Source organism: Ischnura elegans, chromosome 1, assembly GCF_921293095.1.
Source record: "Ischnura elegans chromosome 1, ioIscEleg1.1, whole genome shotgun sequence".
Lineage (NCBI taxonomy): Eukaryota > Metazoa > Arthropoda > Insecta > Odonata > Coenagrionidae > Ischnura > Ischnura elegans.
Window position 1 is genome coordinate 18,473,384 of NC_060246.1, and position 16,433 is coordinate 18,489,816.

The 16,433-nt window shown below is 37.9% G+C and overlaps 1 protein-coding gene across 1 annotated transcript in view; it reads left to right on the forward strand.

Annotated features, from left to right (window-relative positions):
• Positions 1-16,433, forward strand: part of LOC124156491 (tuberin) — a 58,078-nt gene that overhangs the window by 16,534 nt on the left and 25,111 nt on the right. The window contains exons 11-15 of the mRNA XM_046531065.1: positions 1,325-1,549; positions 2,419-2,761; positions 8,686-8,807; positions 10,209-10,352; positions 11,328-11,517. Coding sequence (XP_046387021.1) covers positions 1,325-1,549; positions 2,419-2,761; positions 8,686-8,807; positions 10,209-10,352; positions 11,328-11,517 — 1,024 coding nt within the window. The remainder of the gene's footprint in view (positions 1-1,324; positions 1,550-2,418; positions 2,762-8,685; positions 8,808-10,208; positions 10,353-11,327; positions 11,518-16,433) is intronic.

Below are 16,433 nucleotides of genomic sequence, written 5' to 3' on the forward strand. Positions count from 1 at the left end.
TTTAAAAATTCAGCATTTTTACACTGTCTGGGTCTAATCTATTCTTTTTTGGCAGAAATGTTGCCTGCAGTACTGAAACGGTGTTCACTGAAAACAGTAGTGGTTGATGTTAATTTTTATGGGCTGCACAAAATATGCTTGGAGCACAGTTTACGTACTGCATAGCATCAGGATCAATACTGAAACTCCCCCAAATTGTGATGACATAATCGGTGAATTTGTTGTAACTTGTGTGTCAGTTCAAAATATATTTAATAATAATAATAATATTTATTGTTCCATTGGTCAAGGAAATTTGACATAGAACATGGTCATGAAAACATAAAAATATACACTTTACACAAAGTATTACAAAATATTTGGTACTCTGCAATGTAGCTTAAATTGTTGTTTTAATTGACAACTGAGTGCCATGCTTCACAGTTCTTATAATGTCAACAATAAACTGCTCAACATGCCGGTACAGTGACACCATGGATAAACTGAGCGATTGTGAGCGAACGCAATATTGTAATGCAGTGTTGCAGGGTAACCACCCTTTTTGATGCTTTGCATAGGTTTTTCAACTTACAAACAAGCTCTCAGAATGCATCTTGCTCGTATGTCAAAGAATTACTGTGTATGTACATGATTTAATCGTAAGACCACTTTCAGACGAAACAATTTTCCACCGGCTGCTGCACACGGCGTTGCAGAGAGTCGTCTCATCTGAAAGCCTCAATGTAGCATTGTCTGTATTTCACGCTACCAAAATGTTACAATGTTGGTGAGAGGGACAAACTGACGAACCCTTAAGTGCGCATGTTAGCAAGCAACTCTCAAAAGAAATAAACGTGGACACTATGCAATCGGAAAGTAATGTATGCATTTTTTATTCTTTCTTTTACTTTTTGGCCTTGAATACGCTGCAGACCATTTTGTCTTTTGGTGCCAAATTCAAATATTCACCACCGTTCCGAGCCGGTTCCAAAGTACTGACTTTGTGCGAACGGTTCTCGATACCAGTTCCACAGGCCAAGAAGCGACAGTACCGAGACTGGGGTACCGGAACTGACCCATCTTTAGTTGAAACTTTTACTTGTTTATATAGGCCTTGACTAAGTGACAAAAAATATCCATGCTTGCATAGCCCCCTAGGATAGAATTATTTGCCTCTGATGGTTACAATGGTACTCCATTAGTTGTTATATGTATTTACCTCTGCTTCTATGTACTTAAAAGCTTGCTTGCTAGATTTGAAATATTCACTGCCGGTTGTCTTGAAGAGATTTCAGTTGGATTGGGTGTGTGGGTGTTTATTTTGTGGTGTGTTTCCTTTCCATAGATCCTCAATAGATCACACGAGATGGACCTGGGGCCATACATGAGTGAGGCTGAAGTTCCTGACGTTCGCACTGTTGTGATGGGACTGATCCATATTTTTCGTATCAAGTTGTATCAGCTGCCCTCTTCCCATGCAATCAAGGCATACAAGCTGTTGGTGAATCATCTGGAAGCCCACTACAAGAAACCATCTGTCTTTGAGAATGTTAGCAGCCTTCGCTTTAAGGTAAGCCACTCGTTCTAAATCAAATGCTATCCATGACTATCATAGTTTGAGTTTTTCCTGGCATGATATGGTCTCAAGATAGCGTAATCAGCCCGTCATCATTGAGAAAGGTAATGGTGGTAGGAGTTGATTGCAGATTTCCTAAAGTGAAGATTACAATGAAGCAATCTCCAATAAAAATTAACTTCAGCACCCTATCCTTATGTGATCTACAAGAAATTCTCAACAACAGTGCATAAAAATTGTCATCTCTTAAATGCTTTCAAGCAACATACTGAGAACAAGCCAGAATTCTTCATGTTTCTTCGGTTTTTTTGTGTATGAAAATGTTGATGAATGCATTTTTTGGAATAGTATAGTTGTTTTTAGTTACACAATTAGTGGAGCTCTTCTCATCACATTATTTTTTCTTTTTATGATGTATAGTTAAAAATTGGCAGTGTCAATGAAATGCTGAGGTTGAATGTGATCCCCCTGCATAGTGGTGAAGTTTTGGAATGATGATGCAGAACCTCAGTAATTCCTGCTGAAAATTCAGCAGTAGCTATGTTCCTTAAGACTTAAAGCCCCTTTCAAACCATTACTTAGGAAAGGTTAATTCTAAATATGTATTGCTTCCATTTCAGAAGCAGCAACTAAATCCCAAGTTCATCAAATCTGGGCCTAAGTCAGCATCATACCATTCTATATTATCATCATCTTGCCAATTGTAGCTTCTCTTGTCTACGGTATTCTTGATAACAGTGATTCAAATTGTTTACTTGTTAAATAGATGATATAATTGTCTGGTCAATGTGTTTTGAACCAATTTTTGATATGAAACAATTCAAATTAATACAAATGTTGATTTTGCTGCTTCAATCTTGCAGATTTTTGAGTGCTTCCTGCAGATTCGAGCCAATTCGCTTTTCCACCTGGGATTCCCTGAGGCAGTGGCAGCACCAGCATCCGAGAGCACTCCCTCGAGGCTGCGCTTCAGCCCCTACCTGGCCGTGGATCACCGGCATGGCGAGAAGCCCCCGGGTGCCGGATCATCCCCCCCTCCCTCAGCCCCAGCTGCGACGTCATCTTCAAGCGCCACCCCATCGGCAACCACGGCCACGGCACCTCCCCCACCCTCAGCCAGTGCCCACCACCCGTCCTGTACCATCACGCACCTGTCACTGACGCACGCCTGCAAGGCCGTCATCGTTGGCCTCAAGCAGGAGAAAGGTCAGTCTGCTTCCAGCACCCGCTCACTTGTCCCCACAGTGCTCTTCCCGAATCAGGATCATACATTTGTTGGACACAAATTCAGAAGAAAATCAGTCCCCTTCTAATTCAAATGTTAGGTGTGTTTTATCAGCCAATGTCAAACTGCCTTCACTATCAATTTTGAAGTTTGGAGCCGCCATAGATCTGGGTTAGCCTACTTCGTATTTTTTCTGTCTAATAAGAAACAAAAAATACATTAGGTTTTCGTCCACAGTCACTATCAGTGCTAACTTTTTTATTATGACCATATAAAAGTATGAAAGTTGTACTAAGAATAAGTCACCCTTGTTCATTCTCCTGGAAAACTTAGAAAGTCCGGGAAAGTGATGTAATTGCACTGAGTCTTAAATGTCATTGAAAGTGTAGGAAATTGATGTTAAAGTCTGGACAAATCATTTTTATAGCGAAATTCAAAAGATAAATTTTCTTTTTTCCTCTCACCCATAATATACCAGTATGAAAATTCCATTTTCATCATGCAATTCAGTCAGTGCTCTATAGTTTCAAAATACATTTTATTATTGTGATTAGCTTAGCATAAATATGTGCTGTATTTCTCTTAGTAAAGTCCCCTCTCCTATCCCTATGTTGTAGTATCCCTGAATGTACAGTGAGTCCTCGTTTAACGTTGTTGATTCGTTCCTGAAAAAGTCGACGTTAAGCGAAACAACGTTAAGCGATGCAGTATTTCCCATAAGAAACAATGTAAAAAATTTAAATTGGTTCCTAGCCATGTTCCTAACAATCCATTTCTTCGTGAAGAATCCAGAATTTCCCGGGCGAGAATCCAAGGAGGCCAATTATCGGAGCCGTAACTTTAAGCAGACTTCTTGACCAATCGGGAGACACCTGAATCAGGCCAAAATGAAAAAAATCTGAATCTGACTTAGACCATTTAAGTAAGTAGACGTGCCATTCGGGCGGAACGCTGTGGCCAACATCGCACGGCGGGGAAGTGAGTGGGATGAGGGAGCGTGACGTCACGGTTGGGACTGCAGACGATATTCCGTATGCGCGCTTGAGATATTTTAACGCTCATTCGCTGCAAAGTCGCCGAAAAGTGACGATATCGGGCACGCAAAATGATTATACACTTAATAAATATATTTTTACGATGAACTAAGGCATTTTATAGCCTTGACTGTGCGCAAAAAGCTAAATAAATCAAGATAAAGCTAGAAGCGATCGTATTAAATAAATTGATTAAGAATGTCATATGTAAACATGGGCGTACCCAGCGAAGGCCAGGGGGAGCAGCTGTCCCCTTAGAAGCAAAAATCGCAAAATTCTTTAAGCAAAATCAGTACTGAATTGGAACGAAAGTATTCAACAAATTTTCTTCAAACCAACGAAAAATGATATGTATTAGTATAAGTTAAGTAACTGAAATAAAACTATTTTTTCAAGGAAATGATCTCATAAACTAATAAAGCGCTGTTATAATGTTCTTCATTCATCTTTTCCATGCTAAAATGTCTCAACTTGGCTTGCCCCCCCCCTCCTAGAACATGGCTTCCCCCCCTAGACCATGGCTTTCCTCCCCCTAGACCATACCTTTTCACCCCCTCTAGGTAAAAAGAAGTATCTCGTAATTTTTTCACCGCAAAAACCAGTTTATTGCGATCTCGGTAATCTTCAATAAAAATAATTAAACAAATCGTTTTATTTATAAGCCCAGTACAATGAAGCCTAGATTAACGTATTTACACTGAAAATACGCATTTTGATACGTGAGATTAAAAAGAAGGCGTGGAGCAAAATCCCACGATATTTCACAAAGGGTGAAGGGAGGGGTCCATAAAAAGGCAAAATTATTTTTGAAATATGTATTCCTTATTACTAGTAGAATAACCTAACGGTTACATTCCTAGAAAATGAATATTAAGACTGTCCCAACGGTCGTGTGTCATTTTTGACCCGTAATTTTAGTAACTTTGCATCGAGCAATATTCATAAAAATTGGCACACTTATGGGGAAAGGTCCTAAGTTTTGTTGAGTTTGAGGAAAATTTTTACAATTTTGACCTTTTGACCTCGCAATGTGGGTCCAAACCAAAAATTTTAATTTGCCTTATGTGGTTTTAATGTAAAAAATCGAGATTGAAAAATGTCTCAATTTCATTGACCAATAATGTCAATTCTTGGGTTTTCGGACACAAGAAACCCGAAAAAAACACTTAAATTTACGAAAATTCAACCGTTGACCCAGTAAGGTCACCGTCAAGATCATAAGGGTGGCAAACCAACCAAGCATACCAACAAAGGTGTCGATCCATGGATTTTATAGGGCCCCCAAGTCATTGATATTGTACAAATACCCGTATTATTCACTAATTGACCTCCAAGGTTAATACGGAGGTCAAAGGCCGTAGAGGTAAACGTCCGGCCATCGTGACACCCAGATTTCGAACCATATGTTTTTAAGGGTGCCAAAGTCGATTTTTCAGTTAATAGATCCGTATTGTTGATTTGTTGACCACCGAGGTCTCAATGGGGGTCAAAGGTCATAGAGTTAAATGTCTGGCCATCATGACAACCAACGTGTCAAACCATAGGTTTTGAAGGGTCCCAAAGTCGGTTACGCAGTTCATTCATCCGTACAACAATTTATTTTGACCTCCGAAAGTCATAATGGGGGTCAAAGGTCATAGAGATTTTAGTCGACCGCTTTGACTTTCTGACCGCTTTTGATTCAGATATATTAAACTTCATTCGCTACTTCGATTACCAAAATTTTATCTCCCTCAATAACTTCAATAGCATTTTAAAAAAGGTGATTGTTTGTTTTTAAACTCTAGCTAAATTTGAGGATTCTTTTTCAAAACTCTCTTCTACAATTCTAGGTCATTAAGCCTGATATAGAAAGTAGGAATTCATGGTGTGGTATAATTTAAAAATTCTATCTACAGCTGACGAAAGAGGTAACTAGCGCGTTTTACTGTAACCAAGTATTTTCTTATACATGCGACTTCCGCATTTTCACAAAATTCGTTCAGCATTTGAAGACGCACAGTGTAATGTAGAAATAGAAATATATTTTAATGACAATATTTTCCACATCTGCGGGAAACAAAACAGCAGCTGTTTGAACGGCCTTATGTATCATGTGCGCTGCAAAACCGATTTGATAACTTGTGATGTACAGACCTTAGATCTGAAGGAATGACTATAAAAAATAGAATGGAAATACATCCTTCTGCTAATGCTAGTTTCTTTTCTTCGTTTTCATAAATTGTTTTTACTTAAAATTTCTGTATTTTGGAGGAAGATAGAGCAGTATTTAAATATCTTTTATGGTCTTGCGTCTCCAAGTGCTTCGAAATATCATACTGCCGTGAAAAATAGAAATTTATCCGTTACATTTCACACATTCTTAACAAATTTCACAGAGTAATCGCGTCTGGATTTTTTTAATAAAATGAGATTCACTTCTTAGATGATCTTTGAATCCACATCCTCTTTTCTTACGTATTGTGACAAGAATATAAAAAATTAAATTATGTCGTAAATTGTTTAAAAAAATTTAATTGAAAACTCTGTAAGTACATACGTACAAAATTACATAAAAATATTTAATAAGTTATTCAATATATTAAATATAATTGATTGTTATAAAGCACATTTATTTTTAAAATTATTTTAATCCAATCCTCTCTTTCTTTCTAATTATAAATATGTTAATAGGTATTATTTATTCCCAGAATTTTCCGTAGCGTACGTAAATCGTAGGTGTCACTTGCAAAGCCGGCGCAAGACCTTTTTCCACCATCGCAAAATATATATAACACGAGAGCTGTCTGCTAAGTAAAAAATTATGCATTTATGAAATAACTAAATTACTTACCTAAATAATATGAATGCTGATTTGTTGACATCCCTTTTTAGTAGCGCTAGCGCGCAGCTCAATTTGCATCGCATAATTGACCGTTTAAAAATTACTATATGCGAAGGCGTTGCCGCGTTACTTCGTGGATGACCGGCAAATTCTTTACACCATGAACCTTTTCCTTTCTAAATTTTCCCCCGTTTACAACTTTTGTGTAATATTTCATGCTTTTATAACGATGTTCTGAATGATGCTAGATCGCTAACGGGATAAGAAAAAAATCTGCGGAAGTTTACCAAGGGCTTTGTCTTCATTTTACTGCCACAATATTTTTTCGTCGCTGCCAATGCCGAAAAATGCCATTGATGTTCATTAATTGTAAGTTCACCAATCCAACCATGGCTGAGAGAATACTTCTCGTACATAACGCAATAAATATTGGTACTTTTAATTGAAAAATCGCGAAGAAAATGGTCAAAATACCGCAGTGATACAGTGAAATCCCATTCGTAGCCATGCGCTACGACGATGAGCGTCCCAACCGTGACGTCACGCCGCTTTAAAAGTGGGTGGGGAAGGAAGGGAGCGGAGGGGAGATGTTGGCCACACGGCGAGACATGGGTAGGGGTGGGGAATGGCGGGTCTAGTTCTTATATGGTCTAAGGAATCTGACACTCGGAAGCACGAGGACGAAGGGCGAGTCAATTTTCGTGATGATATGAATTCTTTAACCCGGCGGAAATCGCGAGAAACATTCATTACCGATTATTCACTTCAGCATGATAACGATTCATTCGAAACGAATTTTCATAACGAAAAGGTTGGGAAGAAGGCATTATTAAATGAAATATAAAAACTAAAAAGAAAGTATTTTTAATGGCGAAACATCGATATTTTCAGTAACAGAAGAAATTTTAACTGTAAAAACTCGACCTGCAAACCTAAAACTCGACCGATCTCTCCAGCAGTTGCACCTTCTTCAATTCTTTTAATAATACCAAGTTTTTATTCTAATATCGCCGTTTTTTCTTCACGTCTGAAGAACCACCAGGATAGCCACTCTTCTTCGTGGACATTTTTTTCGGTTGGCATCAGAAAAATATACGGATAATGGGTAAATGAGGCGATAATTATTCGCTCAGATGCATAGTTAACATACGCTACCCACGCCAACCTTTTCTGTCGAACGAAAATTACCAATCGCATTAATATGGTAATATTTACGCATCAGATGCGCTTGCGTTCTATTCGCCATTCATTTTTTTTTCGCCGCGCATAATTTGAACAACGTTATCGCGAAGCAATAACGACGTTAAATGATCAAGGGTTTCAATTTTTGGACAACGTTATCGCGAAACAACGTTAAACGGGACGACGTTAAACGAGGACACACTGTAGTTCCATAATGAGGCTTGATTTTTAGAAAAATTTCTTTAGTGAAAAGCAAGTCTTAAAGCTTTAGGTTATCAACATGATTGGCACTCATAATTTGCATGCAAAAAATTTATTACCAGATCAGCAAGAATAGCACCCAATAGGAAAATTGGTATTTTTAATGCATTCTAAATTTGTTCTCATTTATTAATTTCATTTTAAATGATTTCTCAGCTTTTTAACAGATGTTAAGCATGCATAATTAATTATTTTTAGCTGAATTTTTAGGTATATTTTTGGAGCAAGAAGAGAAAAAGTACTACTTTTTGTCCAATTTGTCACTATGGAATGTATAAATATGGAATGTATATGGAATGATAGTTAAAAACCGAACTTTCTTATCACTTTCTCTGTTTTCAAAGGTTTAATTTTGAGGAGAGACTAGAAAGAGCTCCCATTTTTCAATTGTCTCCTAACCACCATGGTAGGAAGAGTTAAATTGTACCTATCTCTTCTTTTGCTGCAAGCTAGATATAGTGACCATTTGATTCGGGAATTATTATGATTTTATCTAACAAAAAGTGAATAATGGCATGTATGTTCTTTACTTGCGATGAGAAATATCATCTCTTATTTTGTGTGAAAATGATTGGCTCATTGCAAAGTATTTCTTTTTTTTCAGATTGGAAAGTGCTTCAACTGATGTTACAGGAAGTGCCCCAAGTCATGCAGAACAAAGCGTTGATCCTGTCAAGAGATGGCGTTAATGATGTCGATTACCTGGCTAATGCTCTTTGCCTCATGGTAAGTCCATCTGTCTGTGCAGTGTCAACTCAAATGGTATGATCTTGTTGTTAACGTACTAATTATTTCTGTTCCTCAAAGCAAAAAGTATTCGTAGTTGTTAGCATTGCAAAACTGATAGGGCTCTAATGATAGCTTAAGATAACAAAAGTTTAAGTATGGTCTTATGAGTTCTCTACTAAATTATTTGGCAATGATAACATACGTCTGAAGTTTATCAGTTTTCTTCTTCCAGTCTTCATGCCAAGATGATGATTTGATCTTTTTATGTTTATGGTCCGTTAGGTTAAATGCCGGGTACTGTTTTGTAAATCTTTTATTTCTCTAATGGAAGACATGTTTCAGGATACACATTTGCACATACAGCAGACTCCCGGTTATCTGGCTGCGGTTTATCCATGTTGTTGATTATCCGTGCATGAAAATATGAAGCTAACGAGAATGATAGATATTTTGAAGTATTAATTTTGAAAATACATATTTTTTGCAGCGTCTCTCAGACCGCACGTCACTGGTTAAGGGTTAGTGTCCTTTATTGTTCAGAGGAAAAATGAATTCCCATACCTATCCATTCAGCAAAATATCTCTCTTAATTCATGGTTTTTGTTGGCCTTGGAAATGTAGTGGCTTACTAATATGATTTTCTGTGTGTCACTCTGAAAAATATGTATACATATTCAACCTTGCTCAATCAATCTAAGCCTAGCATGGGAGTCTCTAGCGGCTCCCATCCTAATTTGTTTAGCATCTGTGTAACCCTTTCTGTATATTCATAGCAGTTTTGATGAATCATGCAGGTTTCCGTTGTATTTTGTTAAGTTCGTGAGTCTTTCTTTTCCGGATCCCTTATGCTCACAGGATATTCAAGTTGTGGGTGGACGAGAGTGTAATAGCACCTCTATAACTTTTTCATCTGAAAATTCTCCCAGAAAATGCCTCACAAATCTTATCTTCTTCAGGGCTCTGCCACAATTATTTCTTATGTGTGTTCCCCATGATAGGTTAGAAATTATCGTAAATACCAGATAATTCATGTCGTCTCTCGCCTTTAATGAATTTTAACAAATAAAAGTTAACTCTTGTTAAAAGTATCGATTACATTAAATAGTTTACGTAATTTTAATTGTTAATTTTTAAATAGTTTAGTTATACCCAACTTTGCCGCTTCTCATTTAATTGTTTTACTGCCACTGTGCATGCTCTCCAATTGGAAGTACTAATGAGTTTTTTGTTAATATTTTCTACCACGATTCCTCCTTTGAAATTCTACCTGATGCATCTACCTGAAATCACAAGGATACACTTCTTCTCACGATTCACGTGCTTTCCAAAATATGCTTTGGCTAAAATTTATTATTTGTCGTTGAATTGAAGCCAATCTCCCAATATGACTCATTTTAGGTGAGTGAGAGATCCCTGGGCTTGCCAGAGACATTGAGGAACACGCCAGCTCCACATTTCCCGAAGTCAGAATTCCATGGCCATGTGTTCCCAGCCATTGCATCATTGGCCTCATACCACCGTCACCTGGATCCCACGCTGCAGGTAAATGCCTCCTTATCCGCTCTTGGTTGGAATCCACTGTGTATAATTTTTGTTTTTCCCGTAAAATTTTTACTCAACATTGTCAAATGTTTGTGGTCCATAGGTCTGTGGTTTGTTCCCGGTCCAGGGTAATTTTTCTCATAGCAATTTATGTAAAATTTCACAGCCTTGCATGTGGCAGTGGAAATTTAATTCATTCTCTCTTAAACTGTAAAATTTTAAAAATTTTTATTTACAACATATTTTTTATCCCTTTTAAATGATCATTCTTAGAAGTCAAAGAAATACTTCAAATTTTTCTTATTTTGAAATGCTTGAATGCCACGGATGTGTGGTTTTCGAAATCAGGCCTTACATGGAGTAATTAATAACTCTAGTACAACCATATTATCGCCGCTAAAAAGATCGCGAACTGGCGAAGAAAGCTCTCAATGAGTCCGGGAAGCACTCTTAAATAACAGAATAACTGCATAAATAATAATGCATATATTGTTTGTTTTACGTAAATTATGAACATTGCAAGACTTTTGAGTGAAAGTTTGGGTTATCCGTGTTTTCCGATTATTCTCTGTCGTCTCTCCCCATCATTAGCCATTGGGATAATCGGGAGTGTACTGTACATGGCAAGAGGAAGGCTTTGATAATAGTTTTGGTGAAGATTTGAAGGACAGATAATGCTCTGTGGTTCAAGCACACTCAATCTAGCAGTAGGAGGAAAAGAGCCAAATTTTTTTTCTTCAATTCGAGTCATAAAATGAGGGTTGTGCCTCTTAGACTTCATTTATACCGTAATTAATATTTTGTCCTTATGCAACCAATGTTTGTGTTTGACAAGGGTAGAGATATTTACGGCTGGGTTTCAGCCAAAACAGTATTGAGGGTAAGGTAGGTGTGGCCAGACCCAATGGTGTTTGGAGGGGTGGCGAGAATTTCAGTAGTTCTTGTGTTGACTAATGTAATGGGCTCCAAATGTAGGCTCGTCTCATCAAATGTCTAGAGCTCGGCTTGGCATCTCGGAAGGCACGCGACTGTGTCTCAGCACTGTCGGTGTGTGCCCTTGAGATGAGAGATGCCATGGGAAAGCTGCTGCCTGAGGTGTTGCTCCAACTCTCCAAGATATCAGCCACTGTCCATGTTGCTGTGCCCATCCTCGAATTCTTGTCCAGTGAGTAGAGGCCTTTTCATTTAAGGCCTTCTTTAAATATTTTCCAAAGAAACATTGGCTTTGCCTCAGAGAATTTTAGAAATAATTGGTAATTACATACAGCATTGTTTTAGATCTTCATTCATTATGCAGCTCACATTAAGGGTGAGTGCAATTTTGTTATTGGAAAATGATTGCACCTTTCTGTTACTTCCCAAATGATAATCTAAAATCTCTTTCTAAACTGGCATTCACGAATGTATTCAGACTTTTTAATGTTCAAGGTCGATTCTTATGGTGATGCTATTATTGAAATCTAAGGTTATTAAGTCCTTTGAATAAATTATCTCTACCTAATCATGAACATTCTGTTAAAGTTATGGATTTTTGTAATTTTTCTATGCTCTAATAGTTTAGTGTACACTTTTTAGAAAAATTCATTAATTTTCTACCTATGTGCCAATATTTTTTAGGAAATTTCTTAAAACTAGCATTTGAACATATCAACAATTTGAAATACACATTGCAAAAATTGCTTACAATACAATCTTAATTCAGTTAAAACTAGGGATGGTTAGATCAGATACCTTGGATCCAAATATCTGCAGATATTGCCCTTCATCGGATACATCGGATCCAAAGTCATGGAAGACATCGGATCTGGATCCAAAATTTTAAATGTTAGCTTCAGTGAATGCAACTGTGAATTCTGTGAATGCCCCATAAGGGTGGAAAGAGTTCCGATTCTCTCTTCAAATACGCTGTCGCATGCGATTCTTGGCCTACTCATGAACCATTTTGTTTGAAAGCTATCGCAGAGGTTACGTAGCAGAATTTCAGCCGTGGAAAATGAAGAAGGTAAAATATGACTCGCACAGTGTGAGTCTTCCTAGAGATTGAATAATCATTGGGGGAATCTCAGCGTCGTAGGATAATAACTACGTCAAAAATAACTACGTCCCAGATTTCAGAAAACCACCCTCGACCGTCCATCAGCCCATGCCTCTGTTGTTTTTTTTTCGAAATCACACAGACCATAAATCATTGTCTTCTAAGGAAAATATCAAATTACATGAGAACAATTGAAACATGTTTCATCCCTACCCCGTATCACTAACTGACCTCTTTTGGCCTACCTGCTTCAATTCTCCATTTCTAGACGACAAAGACTAGGTGAGTGACTTTCTGGGCCCGAAGATGTCTTGATAGCTTCGACAATTAGATGACATGCATGGAATTTAAAATAGAATTAGACCAAACGCGATGCATTCCTGACGATATTTCTGTTTATTTTTCATATCTAATAAATTACCACCAAGTTTTCTTTTTACAATTTGACTATACGAATATGCAACATTGTCCAAACAGCACAATTTTGAAAGAAACAAGCGCAACATTAACCCCTCAAACAATTAGAGACGGATTGGAAACGCCAGCTGCACATATCACATAGCACGCCTGGCTTATTCGTCCTTGACTCCCTCATTTGTAGCCTCGTTGCGTGAAATACGGAGGGATCGCGCTCCTTCCCACCCACCTCTCGTTTACGCACTTCTGCTGCCCACCCCTTTCTCATGCTGAGTGGTCGAGCACCTCACGGTACATGGCGTTACGGCAGTTTTAAGTACTGTTAATTGTGTTGCTTATTGCGCAGTTTCAATTTAATTTAATGATATAATGATAAAAATGTCTTTCATTGTGTAGAAACATTTCTATTGAGATAAGGAGAACCAATGTATGACATGTGCTTGCACTGTGGCGTGAAATTATCGCGAGGAAGTACTAAATCCACCTCACCATACTGAAGCATTTTTGGGTGAAACACAAGTCGGTATGCGATGAGAAAGTGACAAAATTCAGGGGGAACGTGCCTGAGGAAAATTTGAATTCAGTCGATGGTAGTAGGGTAGCCAGGAATTTCTTTGGGGGTGGGTCCAAAACCAGGGGGTAAATTTTTAAACAACAGGATACAAAGTATTGGGTTTCAAACTAATTTTAACACCCTTCACAATAGAAAAAAACTTCATTTTTCAAAGAAATCTATTGTAAATTCATGATTTTTCAATATTTTGTTACCTCTTATGAAGGAAAGTAATTGTGTTTTCATATATCGGGGTGTCCAGACCCCCCGGACTTCCCCCTCTTGCTATGCCACTGGTCATCCGAAGATTTTTCCTATTTTCATTTCCAAACCCAAGCGTAACAGTTTAGGTCCTGAGCATGTAAAGATATTTTTGAAAAACAACTTGAAAGCCTATAAAAATAATTTTTAATTAAAAAAGTATTAAAATGTGTATGAAAATCTAAAAAGCATTCCTTTGATTGTATGTACCCAGGATAAACTTGAATAATTACAGTCGGATCCGGATTTAACGTCTTCGCATTTAACGTTTTTCCGCATTTAGCGTTTATTTTTTTGGGTCCCGATTCATTCCCTATTAGGACAATGTAAAAATTATCCGTATTTAGTGTTTCCGCATTTTGCGTTTTTCCGCATTTATGGTCGTAAAAATTTGTCCCGCTCAAGATTTTTTTGCCCGATTTAACGTTTTTTCATGACGGTTCATCCAAATGTTCGAATTTATGCTCATCAGCAAGAACAGTCTCATGAGAGTTTACCAAGAGTCGATAGAATCTATCGGGGAACGCTTCTTCAACTGCTTTCTTCCGCGAGCGCAGCGCTGCGACCTTCAACTCGCAAGTTGGGTGATTTGTCATCTCGTAACTTTTCGCTCCCCTTCTGATCCAAACACCAGGCACTTTTTGTATCAGATCCGATCTAATGGAGCAAAGTCATCCCTTAATAACCTCGAACTACCTTATCCTTCACTTCTTGAACTTGACTTCGATGATACGTGACGACTGATGACACGAGTTATCCTCCGAGGGCCGCTACAATAATGGTTTTCTCGTTATGTTTTCAATTGATGGCTTATGCCCCTTTCAACTCTATTCCCTACGGGCAGTCGATTATTTGCCCAATATTTTTTCAGTCGGCTATTTTTTTTCAAAAGAGGAGGCCCAATATCAATAGCGCAGTTCACTAGAAGATTCTTTCTATAATCCATTCCAAGGTCAGTTTCCACGGAAGAACAGCGAAAGAACAGAGGAAGTGTTTCCCCTGTCATGACCGTGAGTGAAAGCATTCTTTCCCAACGGAACAACATTATTTTACATCGTAATTTAGATATCCCGGAGCCAATTTATCGACATGCGGCTGGTTGATATCGCTGTCGATTCAAAAATATTTATCTGGTGCTAATTAATGTCAAAAGAGAATGACAATCGGAGTTTTGACGAACTATCACGGTCCATGACTCTAAATAAATCGCTCATGCTGGAAAAAATTACCGCATACTCACGGTAGAATAGATGATCGCGGAAAAATACGAAAATCCGGCAGGTATCCCTTGGTGGTTGACTTCGACATCATAACCCTGACGAATTTGCCAAACTCCAGAGGCACTGACAATTTTTCGGATGAAATCCAGTTCTGTTGAAGATTAAACCTTCTCACTTAACAGAGTTTAGCTAATCGTTATTCAAGGTCCAACCAAATTTTATTAAAAGCTGCCGAGAAACAAGACGAGTCGGAGTCAAGGTGATCAGCGCGCCGCGTAAGCAACTTCCCCCGGCTCCATTCGACCTGCATAAGGCCGCGGATATATGACAACGAATCTGGTGTTTTCATCGAGTTGAATCACCATCGACTTGTACGAATACTAAAATAAGATTCTACTTTTTTGGATGACCTCAAAATCCAAAATGTGCGCATAGGAGGCTTTATAAAGGCTCATAAATCCCTTGTTTCGCCGAGGCAACAGAAAACGTTAGGTTGGCAAAATTCCAGAAAACCTCCCTTTTACAAGATATTCGGTAGTTGAGAATTTGGGATTAGGGATCTTATGCTGTCCCTTTATTTCACTCATTCCTCATGATTTTTCGAGTACCTACTTACACCTTTTCTTATTATATTAGAAATGCTATAGTCACCTACATGTCACTTTTACAGAAAAAATTATAAATTTCATCGAGACCACTGAAATGTGCATAAAAATGGAATCACTAATGTCCATAATAATAATCAGTGTGGGAATGCTTTTAAGTTGATGTTTATTTGAATTTTCTTAAAATATTTAATTAAAACAATTGTCATCCTCTCATTACTTATTTTTACTACCCATTTTTTTAGCTGATTCCTGAAAAGTATTATCCAACCTTCATAGGGCAGAGAAGATTTCATTAAAGAATTTTTTGCTGCATTCAGCACCTTTTAGTTACTTAAAATACTATTTTTTATTCATAAAAAGCCATTCAAATCATTACAGACCCTAAAACCTGAAAAAAATGGCAGGTCCTCATTTAGTGTTTTTCCGCATTTAGTGTTTTAAATTTTGTCCCCCCTGAAAAACCTTAAATCAGGATTCTACTGTACTTTGTTTAATAGCAGGAATTTTCAAATGCATTTGGATCCGAAAATATCCTTTCCGAAAGATCCGGCTCTGAAAATCAAAGATCCGATCCGAATCCCGAACCGAAAAAAATCCTGGATCCGTCCATTCCTAGTTAAAACCAACTTAACTTTATAAAATTGCTTTAGGCCATTTAACTGTCCAATAGGCCGGCCCTTATTTTTCAGAATTGAGAAAAGTTATGTTTTCCTAGTCTCAAAATGATCCAAATGAGGTTCATATTCACGTGTTAAAATTTGGTTACTTTAAAATTATGGCAACCCGTGCCCCAAGGGCCCTAAGTACTGAGGGCCCTCAATTGAGATTTTTGGGGCCGAAAAAGTGCTATTTCTATGTAAAACGTAAAAGTAAAGCCCTTTAGGGCCGATTTTCTGTTTGTTTTGACCTATCTCTAAGCGTTTACGAGATATCGTCCGTCGTAATGCAATCCACCCCCAGGGCGCTACCGCGCACCTCGGCGCCCCT